Source organism: Gallinula chloropus (genome assembly GCF_964237585.1).
Source record: "Gallinula chloropus genome assembly, chromosome: 19".
NCBI lineage: Eukaryota > Metazoa > Chordata > Aves > Gruiformes > Rallidae > Gallinula > Gallinula chloropus.
The window spans coordinates 11,117,531-11,129,476 of NC_140104.1; the positions used below are offsets into that span (position 1 = coordinate 11,117,531).

The 11,946-nt window shown below is 60.9% G+C and overlaps 1 protein-coding gene across 1 annotated transcript; it reads left to right on the forward strand.

The window, feature by feature from the left end:
• Nucleotides 1-5,475: 5,475 nt before the first annotated feature.
• ERAL1 (Era like 12S mitochondrial rRNA chaperone 1) lies at nucleotides 5,476-9,966 on the forward strand (the record flags this gene model as incomplete). The annotated part of the gene is made up of 11 exons (XM_084272917.1): nucleotides 5,476-5,557; nucleotides 5,724-5,876; nucleotides 5,968-6,095; nucleotides 6,193-6,270; nucleotides 6,432-6,478; nucleotides 6,848-6,909; nucleotides 7,342-7,454; nucleotides 7,943-8,335; nucleotides 8,849-8,998; nucleotides 9,262-9,342; nucleotides 9,660-9,966. The coding sequence occupies 11 exons, from the start codon at nucleotides 5,476-5,478 to the stop codon at nucleotides 9,780-9,782; spliced, it is 1,410 nt and encodes a 469-aa protein (XP_084129043.1). The 3' UTR covers nucleotides 9,783-9,966.
• Nucleotides 9,967-11,946: the final 1,980 nt, after the last annotated feature.

An 11,946-nucleotide genomic window follows, 5' to 3' on the forward strand; every position in this document is an offset into this window, starting at 1 on the left:
CCTGCGTCCCTGCCACCGCCGCTGGGCGATAATAAAGCCTTGTCACCCCCTGCCTTGGCTCTCCTCTCGTCCCTCCCATGCCCTCCCCTTGCCCCCAGCCCAGGCAGTGCCCTGGGCCTGTGCTGGCCCCAGTGCTGCTTGTCCCGAGGCGGTCAGGCGCTCCCCCCCTGGGATGGGGGAACAAGGGCTGCCTGGAGGTAAGATCTCAGCTGGCTCTGTTGCCCCAAAGCTCCTGGGGGCTTGTGGGCTCCCCACTGTCACTGTGTCCCCGTGGGCTCCTGGTGCCAGCCCTGCAGAAGCTCCTGCCAGCCCTGCCTGGGGCAAAGTCTTGTCCTGCTCCCACACACGTGGCTGTGGAGTGTGGAGCTGCTGAGGGGCTTGGTGAGCTCCAGACATCTTGTCCTTGCTAACCCTGGAGCTGATGGCTGTGGGGACCCCCAGCCAGCGGCACCCCAGGGTTGGGAGCAGGGCTGCTGCAGGATGAAGGCTCTGGCTGTCCCAGCTGTTCAAGCCACCTTGAACCCTGAGCAGCCCCATGCCCTGTCCTGCAGCACCCATGTCCCATGGCATCCCCTGGGCCTGGAATGCCCAGCCCAGCCACATGCACCCTTCCCTGCACAAGGGGTTGGTGGGGTGACTCTGGGGGTACCCATCCTTGGGGTACCCGTCCTTGGGGTCAGCCTGCGAGCTGGAGCAGTGAGAGCCAGCAATGGGGCTCACTTTGGGGGGGATGGTTCTGCGCTGCCCTCCCCAGGGCAAAGGTGGGTCCTTCATGCCCTCCAGACCCCCTTGTCCCCCCCATGGGTTGGGCAGGGGCACAGGCAGGGCAAAGGGCCCTGTCCCACACCCTGTGCAGCAGGGTGGCCCTGCAGATAGGCCGGGTGGGGACAGCTCCCAGCAGCTCCTTATCTGCAGCCAGACACGCTGCGCTGCAGCAGCACAGCTGCCGGGGGGGATGCAGCTCCACGGTGCTGGCCTGGGGACCACTCAGTTCCCCTCATCCCCATGGGGTGCATCAGGGTGCTGTGGGGCAGGACTGTCCTATGTGCAGTGGGTGCTGAGCGGGCACAGGGGCTAGTGGGGACAGTCCCATGGGGGTCACCTGGGGCTGGCCGGGCTTGGGGAACTCTCAGGGACGCTTTGCCTGTCCCTGCTCTAGGTGCTGGGCTGCCTATGCCACAGTTTGGGGAGCGCTACGGGACCCCCAGGATGCCTCTGGGTCACCACAGGGGCTGAGGACAGGAGGGGACAGTCCCTTGCAGCCCCTGAGTCCTGACATCCTCTTGCCTGAGGGACAGGCTGGTGCTGGGGCTTGACCCTGTGCCACCTTCTGCCAGGGTCTGGCCAGTCTGTGAGGCTGGGGGGGGATGGGGGTGATGCTGGCACCCTGAGGTGACAGTGGGTGTGGGGACACCCCATGTGCCAGGGCAGGGTCCCTGATAGCTGAGCAGTGCTGCTTATCAGGGCCTCCACACAGAGGGTCCAGACAGGGGATTATCAGTTCCCTGCACGTGGCTTCCAGGAACGCCGGCACGTCCCAGCGCAAACAGCCGGGCACAATGGCCCCACTCGCTGCAGGATGTGGCCCTCTGGGGACAGTCAGGGCTGGGCACACGCATGGCTGGGGGACACATATGACACACATGGGTAATGCAGGTGACACCCACGGCCAGGGGCTGCAGCCATCTGGGGACACGTGTGGCCTGGGGACGTGTATCACCAGGGTCGCATGCGGTGACGTGACACAGCGCCTTTGGGGACACTCACGGCTGGGGGGAGCTTGTCCTTTGGGAACACTCAGCTGGGGGATCATCCTCCCAGGGGACACCTTTCCCTGGTGGGGGGTGGGCACACACTGTCAGGGGACAGGGAGCTCCCAGGACACACGTCTTTGCAAGCTGAGGGCACATCTTGCTTTCGAGGGGACACATTGCTAGGGGACATGTCCCGCAGGGGAACACATATGGCCAGGGGACACAGGGCTTTGGAGACCACCTACCCAAGGGGGCACAGGCTCCCAACACCCACAGTGTGCCTCAGCTGGGACCCCTGCCTCCACAAGTGCCCCCCCCCATCCTGCCCCAGGCCCTATCCCCATGGGGCTGCCACCCTGACACATCCAAAGCCCCTGTCCAGTGTCTGCAGGGCAGGAGGATGGGGGGACTCACAGGCAGCCACCCCCCCAAACCCTCCCTGTCCCCAAGCCCCCCCATGAGTTACACCAGGGGGAGCTGCTTGGGGCTGTGCCCCCCCAGGCATGAAGGGGTTAAGGGGCCCCATCCAGCTGCACAGCGCAGATGTGAGATATGCAGATGAGGCAGAGCAGGTTTTATAAGGCGGGTGCAGAGCCAGCACCCTCCAAAACCCAAGTGCCACTCCACAGGTAGGTGCCACCTCCTGGGGAGCTGCTGTCCCACTCTGGGGTGGTGGGACTGGGAGGGGTTGGAAGGGATTAGGGGGATGCTGGGGTGGGGAGGCTACTGGGAAGGGACATTCATCCTGCTCAGGGACAGCAGAACTGGGGGGTCAGGGATGGAATAGAGAAGATGCTGGACATGGGGGGCTATTGGGAGCCTCTGTCTTCCACCAGGGAAATGGGGCCGGGCAAACAAGGTGGTTAAGGAGATGCTGGGATGTGGAAGCAATCAAGAGCCTCCATCCTGCTCTGGGGCGGTGGCACTGGGGGAATAAGGAGGGGTAGGGGGGTCGCTGGAGTGGGGAGGCCATTGGAACCCTCCATCCTGCTCTGGGGCAGCAGGACAGAGGGAACAGGGATGGGGTAGGGGGGATGCCGGAGCAGGGGGGTGATGGCCCCGGTGCTGCGCTGACTAATGGTGCTCTCCCCCCACACAGATGCTGCTCTACAGCTGCCCTGCGGCACACTGCCCGCTGCCCGGGGCAGGATATCATCGTATACTGTAAGTTGGCTATGAGACACTACAGTATAGATGATGTACTCCCCTGCGCTGCTCCCCCCGACGGGCCCAGAGCCGGGCTGCGACGTGGCACTGTGACAACGTGGGGACAACAGAGGGCTGGGGGCTGTAGGGCTGGGGTGTGGGGCCAGGGGCGCAGGCTCCGGGGAAGTATGGAGTGGGGAGGTTGGGAGGGGGAGGGTAGGGACACCCCCCGAGGTGTGGGAAGCTCCAGGTACAGCCAGGGACCCGCGGCTGGCAGGGAAACCGTTACCATTACTGAGTTTAGTAATGGTAATGGTTCTGCTGACGGTCGGACACACGGCACGGCACAGCTCGGCACGGCATGGCACAGCTCGGCACGGCATGGCACGGCACGGCACGGCACGGCACAGCATGGCTCCACTTGGCACAGAGCATTGGAGCCCAGGAGCTGGGCACAGGGCAATAAAGCACATGACAGCACCACAGCTCTGGTTCTCCTTCTCCATCACACCCAGCAGGCCCAGAGACAGGGCTGAGGGGCTCAGGGGTGCACTGGGCTGCGGGGTGGGGCAGGGAACTTTGGGGTACATTTGTGTGCAGGGAGGTACAGGGGTCTCTCCGGGGGGGGGACGACACACAGGGGTGCGGGCAGGGCCTGGGGTGCAGGGGGGAGCACTGGAGTGCATTGGGGTGTAGGTGTGTTGGGGGGCAGTGGGGAGTCTTGGGGGGCGTTGGGGTGTGTCACAGGGCGCAGAGTGGGATGCACTGGAGTGCGCAGGGGCGCACTGGGGTACAGGTGGGGTACTGGGGCGCACAGGGCAGGCACTGGGGTGCAGGTGGGCACTGGGGTGCAGGGGGGCACTGGGGTGCAGGGGGGCACTGGGACGCACAAGGGGTGCACTGGGCTGCGGGGTGGGACGAGGAACTTTGGGGTGCGTTTGTGTGCAGGGAGGTACAGGGGTCTCTCCGGGGGGGACACACACAGGGGTGCGGGCAGGGCCTGGGGTGCAGGGGGGAGCACTGGAGTGCATTGGGGTGTAGGTGTGTTGGGGGGGCAGTGGGGAGTCTTGGGGGGCGTTGGTGTGTGTCACAAGGCGCACAGTGGGATGCACTGGAGTGCGCAGGGGGGCACTGGGGTGCAGGTGGGGTACTGGGGCGCACAGGGCAGACACTGGGGTGCAGGTGGGCAGTGGGGTGCAGGTGGGGTACTGGGGCGCACAGGGCAGGCACTGGGGTGCAGGTGGGCACTGGGACGCACAGGGGGAGCACTGGAGTGCATTGGGGTGTAGGTGTGTTGGGGGGCTGTGGGGAGTCTTGGGGGGCGTTGGGGTGTGTCACAGGGCGCACAGTGGGATGCACTGGAGTGCGCAGGGGCGCACTGGGGTACAGGTGGGGTACTGGGGCGCACAGAGCAGGCACTGGGGTGCAGGTGGGCAGTGGGGTGCAGGTGGGGTACTGGGGTGCAGGTGGGGTACTGGGGCGCACAGGGCAGACACTGGGGTGCAGGTGGGGTACTGGGGTGCAGGTGGGGTACTGGGGCACACAGGGCAGGCACTGGGGTGCAGGGGGGGCACTGGGACGCACAGGGGGAGCACTGGAGTGCATTGGGGTGTAGGTGTGTTGGGGGGCTGTGGGGAGTCTTGGGGGGCGTTGGGGTGTGTCGCAGGGCACACAGTGGGATGCACTGGAGTGTGCAGGGGGGCACTGGGATGCAGGTGGGGTACTGGGGCACACAGGGCAGACACTGGGGTGCAGGGGGGGCACTGGGTTGCAGGGGGGCACTGGGCTGCGGGGTGGGACGAGGAACTTTGGGGTGCGTTTGTGTGCAGGGAGGTACAGGGGTCTCTCCAGGGGGTGACACACAGGGGTGCGGGCAAGGCCTGGGGTGCAGGGGGGAGCACTGGAGTGCATTGGGGTGTAGGTGTGTTGGGGGGCACTGGGGTGCAGGTGGGGTACTGGGGTGCACAGGGCAGACACTGGGGTGCAGGTGGGGTACTGGGGTGCAGGGGGGGCACTGCGGTGCAGATGGGGTACTGGGGCGCACAGGGCAGACACTGGGGTGCAGGGGGGGCACTGGGGTGCAGGTGGGGTACTGGGGTGCACAGGGCAGACACTAGTGTGCAGGTGGGGTACTGGGGCGCAGGTGGGGTACTGGGGCGCAGGGGGGGCACTGGGGTGCAGATGGGGTACTGGTGTGCAGGTGGGGTACTGGGGCGCACAGGGCAGGCACTGGGGCGCAGGGGGGGCACTGGGGCGCACAGGGCAGGCACTGGGGCGCAGGGGGGGCACTGGGGCGCACAAGGGGAGCACTGGGATGTGGGTGGGGGAGGCACTGGCGGGGCACTGGGCACGCAGGGTGCGCCGGGGCGGGGACTGGTGCGGGCCCGCCGCTGCTCGGTGGTGCCGGTGGCGGTGGCGATACCCGCACCGGGGGCCCCCCGCGGCCCCACCCCGCCCCGAGCCGGCGCCTCCCCACAGGCCCTGCCTGCGGCGGGCAGCGCTCGCTCCCGCCATTCCCTCTCCCCGCCTCACGCCACTGAGGGCGGGTTCCCGGCCTGCCCCGCGCCGGCCCAACATGGCGGCGCCCGTGGCGGTGGTGAGGGCGGCGGGCCGGGCTCTGAGGGCCGCCGCGGTGGGGCCGCTCCTACCGGGCCCAGGTGGGTCAGACGCGGCCGGGGCCTGTTTGTGGGGCGGGGCGTGAGGCCGGGGCGGGCCGGAGCCCGCGGGTGAAGGGCTGAGGGGAGGTGTGGGGGTGTCGCTGCGGGGTGCTCTCGCTGCCCGCGCTCGGCGTGCGCAGTGCCCGCTGTCTCCGTCCCCCCCCAGCCCGTCTCCTGGAGAGCCGCGCCCCGCGGGCCGCCGCCTTCCCGTCCCGCCGCAGCGGGAGCAGCTCCGCGCTGCGCAGCATCCTGGGCATCCCTGCCGAGAAGCCCTCCAGGGCCTTAGGCCAACACCCGCCGCCCGTTGCCACCAGCAAAGGTGAGCGGTACCGGGGAGGGGTTGTGGGGAAACGGGCCTGACCCGCTGCGGGGGGGCTGGAAACATTCAACCTGCTTCTTTCCCCTGGCAGAGGAGCAGCAGCGCCTGTTACAGGGTGAGCCCGACCAGCCCCAGAACCCCAGAGTGTTAAGGATTGCCATCATCGGGGCACCCAATGCCGGCAAGTCCACGCTGTCGAACCAGCTCTTGGGCAGGAAGGTAAAGCTGGGGTGGGAGCGTTGTGGCTCCATTCAGCAGCTGGCTGGCTCCTTAGGCCTAGCCCTGGCTGTGTTAACACCTTTTAATGTCTTCCCAGGTTTTCCCCGTCTCCAAGAAGGTTCACACGACCCGATGCAAAGCCCAGGGTGTCGCCACGTACGAGGACACGCAGCTGGTATGCTGCCAGACCTGCCCCTTCCTGGGCCAGCAGGCAGCGTTAGCTGGGAAATGGGGGATTTTCTAGGGTTTATCCCACTTCTCATTGTGCACACACACGGTTTTATTTTGGCTGCTAGCTGCAGGTAAACTGACAAGATCTGTTGATCCTTTTCCTAGATCATTCTGGACACGCCTGGCCTCACCAGTCCCTTTAAAGCCAAAAGGTATCACCACTGTTGGGGATGGAGTTTGGGGGGTTGGGGTCCTGTCCATCAAGGTTTGATAAAACCAGAGTGTGATTCCCTCTGTGCAAAGTCTGTAAATTATGAGCGTCAGAAATGTGTATTTTTAGTTTTATTTTAGTCTCTAAGTGTATTTTGTTTTGTTGCAGTTTCAGTAGCACACAGAGCCTGTGGCATCCCTTGAGCCCTGTTATATTTCATACATGCATGTCACAAGGGGCATCACAGCCCACAAAGCAGCTCTTGTGTCAGCTGGGATGATGGAAGGCACTGGTTTTCCCCTTCTTTGAGGGGAAGGAAGATGACTGTGATCAAATGTGCCTGCCTGACTTGTTTGCCTTTGTCTCTCAGGCATAGGTTAGATGAAGCCATGCTGGTGGACCCGTGGGACAGCATGAAACGTGCAGATTTAGGTGGGTACTTGACTCCCCTTGGATCGAGCCAAACCCTTTATCTGCCACAGAAATTTAACCTGCCCATCCCTGTCTCGGGGTGTTCAGTGGCCATCAAAGGCAGCCCTGGGAGAGTGAACTAGGAGCAGAAAGATTTGAGTCAGTGAGCTGAGGAGGGGATAAGAATTGCCTGGTGCTGAGGGGAGGCAGCTTGGGTTTATAATTAGGTGTGGATGTTGAGCTCTAGTATTCGTGAGGTCATTAGGGTGACAGGTAAAAACTTCATTTCATTGTTTTATCAATTAGAACACTCCTTTTCATTCCCATCCACGTGCTCTGCTGTGGAAGAGAGTCAAGTAGCAGCAGGAGGGAGTGATTAAGTTGTGGAGAAGCAGCAAAGAAACGCTTTGGAAAATGCAGGTTCATCATATTTCCCTCCTCTTTTTCTGGCAGTTCTGGTTTTGGTGGATGTGTCAGATCACTGGACACGAAACTCTCTGAGCAGGGAGGTGCTGCAGTGCCTTTCTCAGTTCCCCCAGATCCCCAGCGTCCTGGTTCTGAACAAGGTAAATGAGGAGCTTGTTCTTTCTGCTGTCTATGGTATGTCCTGCCAGTGTCCTTGCACAATCCCTGGTGTCACCAGCGACATATTTTCAGGTCAATGAGTCTGTGTGTGTTAAAAGATGCCAGTTTCCCCCTCTACAATAATTAAGTGAGTGTGTATATATGTGTGTATACATTTGCATGCTCATATATCCCTGGAGCTGTGCACTGCAGGCTGGGTTTGAATCAGCTTGGGAAGAAGAGCTGGAGCCACGATGGGGTTGGCAGCCAGAATCTCAGCAGAGCTGGCAGAGAAGGTGTTGCTGTTGAGGTGATGGTGTTTGGACCAACTGCTGGAGCTGCTGACTCTGGGTTTGGCCTCTGGTCAGAGAAGTGTTGGGGTCTGTTGCCAAAGCCGTGTCCTGCAGCAGCTGCCTTCCCTGGGGGAGTTTCTTCTGCCTCCTGGCAACCTCATTTAGGACAAAGTGCTGATGCCTCTGTCTCATGTTAGGTGGATCTGCTAAAGAAGAAGTTCATACTGCTGGAACTAGTAACTGAGCTGACAGAGGGAATTTTAAATGGGAAGAAACTGCAAGTGAGATCTGTGGTTAATCGTAATCCCAGTTCTTCAGCGGAGTCTCTTCAAGAAATCTCTCAATCTTCTCCATCTGAGAACAGGGCCCCTGGGTCTTGCTGTCCACAGGAAACGGCCCCAGCCCTGGAGGACTCTCACTTGGACATCAGCAGTGATGTGAGAGCCTTCGAGTCCAGTGTTGTCACAGAAGAACCACAAGAGCTGAAGTGCTGTGGACCCAGAGATATGAAAAACAGGAAGGGCTGGCCAGGCTTCCAGGAGATCTTCATGCTGGCAGCTCTCCATGGGGAGGAAGTGGATACACTCAAGGTAACTGCAGTCTGAACCTTTGTTACCCTTTGAGACCACTCTGCTTGTACACTTGTGGGACCCTGGTAGGGACACCAGTACTCCATACAGAGCTTCAACTGTGAGGAAGACACAGAGCTGCTGTGCCTATGTTGGGATGAGGGGAGGGCGTGTTGTCTGTCAACATGGAGCATGTCTGTGCTGTGTCTCCAGAGTTTTCTGCACAGAACTCTTGTTTGGGACTCTCCAAGCAGCTGCTTGTTCGTAATGATGAAGCCCCCCCAAGCTCTCAGCTTCGTGGGCATTTGTAGCTCATACAAAGGGGCTCTAGGGAGGTGCAACCCGTTGGCAGGGTTTGGGTTTCAGAACTTTCCCCTGTCTCCTTTCCCTGCTAAAGGCACTAAACTCCCCCTCTGGTGCCTGACTGGTAGCAGTGTCCTCATTGTGCCTCACTGCAGGGTGAGCACAGGTTGGTGGCACTGTGTGAGCGGTACGTGACCGCTGACGGGTGTGATGGGTGTTCTGTGCTGACAGCAATACCTCCTGACACAAGCCAAGCCCGGCCCTTGGGAGTTCCACAGCAGTGTCTTGACCAGCCAGTCACCTCAAGAGATCTGTAACAACATCATCAGGGAGAAGATACTGGAGTACCTGCCCCTGGAGGTGCCCTACGGCGTGACTCAGGTGGGAAGCACGCACAAGGGGACTTGCCTTTGAGCTGTTTGATTGGAAACACCAGGTTACCTGATGAGAGCCCCTTTGTTGGAATGGGAAACCCTTTACATGGCTTTACAGTGGGGTGGCTCCAGGCTGGCGTGTTGGGTGCTGTGAGCCCCTTTGTGTGTGTGAAGGGGGGCCCACCCTTGCATGCCTCTGTGGGGGAGCTGAGGGAGCAGTGTTTTGAGGTGCTTTTTGCCTGGTTGCTGAGCCTGTGCTCGCTGTTGCAGGTGACAGAGATGTGGGAGGAAGGACCGTGCGGGGAGCTCCTCATCGTGCAGAACCTCGTGGTCCCAAGGAAGTCACACATGGTGAGTAACAGAAGAGAGCTGGGGCACTGAGGACTGTGAAAGGAGGTTCACTGGGTCCAGCACATGTGCATCCTTGCTGCCATCCCCTCTCCCTCGGCTGTGGGGTCTCTGTTGGGAAGAGATGGGTGCCCAGCGCAGTCAGTAACAGCCTGAGGCTGCCTGAAGTTTAATCCTGGGATTTCTCAGACTGCCCTGTCCCCTTTCCTGAGAACAGACCAGCTTCTGTGGCTGCACTGGTCTGTTCTCAGGTGATTCCTCCCAGCACTTAAGTGATGGAAGGATGACTATGATGATCTTCTCTCTGGGTTTGAATGCAGAAGATGTTGATTGGAAGAAGAGGCGGTGTTATCAGCAGGATTGCTCAGGAGGCTGGCCAGGACCTGATGAACGTTTTCCTGTGTGATGTCCGCTTGAAGCTCAAGGTGGAGATGAAGAGTTGAGCTCTTGCCTGTTGCTACAGCCCTTGAGCTCGCTGGTCACAAGGAGAAACCAGTCTCATTTTCCCCTGCGGCACCTTTATTCAACCCAGAAGCAGAGGATGACAGAATCAACGTCGTGGGCTGCAGTAGGATGTATTATTCCCTGGGGGAATGGCCTGAACTGAAATAAAATCTTCAGCCCTTCTGCAGCACCTCATGTTGTGGGAGCTGGGGACAGCAGTCAGAGAACCAGCTCCCCTGCGGTGGCAGAGCTGCCGCGCTTCTCCCGGGCTCTGTCAGGTGTTTGCACCTGGAAGCTTGGGAGCATCTCCTGCCCTTCAGCAGACAGAGGGCTGCAGGGGAAGGACTGTCAGCACGTGTTTATCGTCCCTCCTGCAGGCTGAGTGACTCCAGCAGCAGTCACAGGGGGGGATGAGGCTTCCCCTGCGCACACAGCGGTCTCGTGTCGCCTTTGCTTTCTGCCTTGTCCATGGGTGTGAGTGTACAGCCATGCAGGGGGTCAGCATGGCCCCAGCAGCCTGAGCAGAGGGGTTTGCTGGCTGGCAGGGGCACTCTGATGGCTGGGGGTGACTGGGGGAGCTCTTCAGCTCTCTCCAGGCTGCAAATGCCAGTGGTTTCCAAGTGGTGTGTGGGAGCCCTTCCTGCAGGCTTGTGCGTGTCATCCCCTTAGCTGACTGCCAGCTGCTGCTCTGTTTGACCTCTTGTGTGTGTGGGGAGTTGTAAAAATGCCTGTTCCTTCTCTTTCCCCTGTTACCCATCAGCTTCCTGAGCCGTTCACCGCTCCTGGCTCACGGTACTCGCTCCAGAGGGATGGGTCTGGTCACAGACTCAGTTCTGAGTGTATTCCTGGAGGAGCAAGAAACAGAACCATGCTCCGTTCTCAGTGTGTGTCTATGAGCTGCTTCCCAAACCAGAGTTACTCCAGAGTTGTTACACCAGGGCTGCAGATACAAACACAGAGGCCATTGCAGCTCAAGAAAAACCCCAAGTTGGAACAGCAGCAAGTTCTGCAGCTGGAGTCTAGCAGGGTGTTGGGGATGGAGAGCAACTGGCATGCTGTGTGGGGATGCAGGCAAGGCTCCAGGCGTGTGTGCCTGCACCCCTGCCCTCCCAGCCCATCCTGGTGTTTGGGGGCTTGAGTTTTTCCTCTCTGTGCATCACTGTGTTCAGGTGTTTGGAGTGCTGGGTGGCTTCCTGCAGGAAATCCAGGTGAATCCCTGTGGGCTGTTGTAAATTATTTATCCCTCGGCCACGAGCTGCTGCCCCAGTGGTTAAATGAGATCTGGTAGGGTCTAAACTTATTGAGCAAATCCTATGTCCCCCCTTTCTGCCTCCCTCACCAGTGGAGCATCAAGGAGATGCTTCACAACCAGCTGGCACCAGCCTGAGCTGCCAAAGGATCCTGCCCTCAGGAATGAGGATGAGCTGCCAGGGGGGTTAAGAAGCCCCCAGCAAGGTGTGTGGGTCCTGCCTTGTTCCCCATGAGCAGGGCACGCTGTGTGCCCTCAAACCCCTCTGACTTTTGTATTTCCCTCACAATAAACTGAGGTCCCAGCACAAGCGATCGCTCCCATCTCCTTTCTTCCTACCCCCCGCCCCAGCCATCCCTCACAGACACCACCCTCCCTCCTCTTCATTCCCACTAACCCCAGGCTGCTTTTCATCTCTTTCCTCCTCTCCTCCCGACCTTAGGCCCTGTTTCCCAAGCTGTGGCTTGGGAAGGTTACACCTTGCAGGGGAAGGAGCTGGGTAAGGGGGTTGGTTGGGGGGGGGGGGTTGGTTAGGGGGGTGTTGGAGGCGTTTTGTTGGGTGGGGGGTACAGGGGGTCCCAGGGCTGCTCCCAGGTGGGAGAAGGGATGGAGATGAGCATCCAGAGCCACGGCCGGTCCCGGGAGCGATGGAAACGGGGTGGTGAAGTTTCTCGACTTCCTGACCCGCAACTTCCATTAATGAGGTTTGCTAATTAGGTTAATTAGCCCAAGGCGAGCCCATCGCAAGCGTGGAAACTGCCGCTCTCCTCCAACGGGGGAAGGCGGCGTTTTAATTGACTTCGGGAAGGCGGGGGGGGCGCGGACTCCTTGGGCCGGACAGCAGAGGACCGCCCCCCCCACCCCCCCCTCCCCGCCGCCCGCCCCCCCTGCCCCCGCCCCCCTGCCCCCCCCCC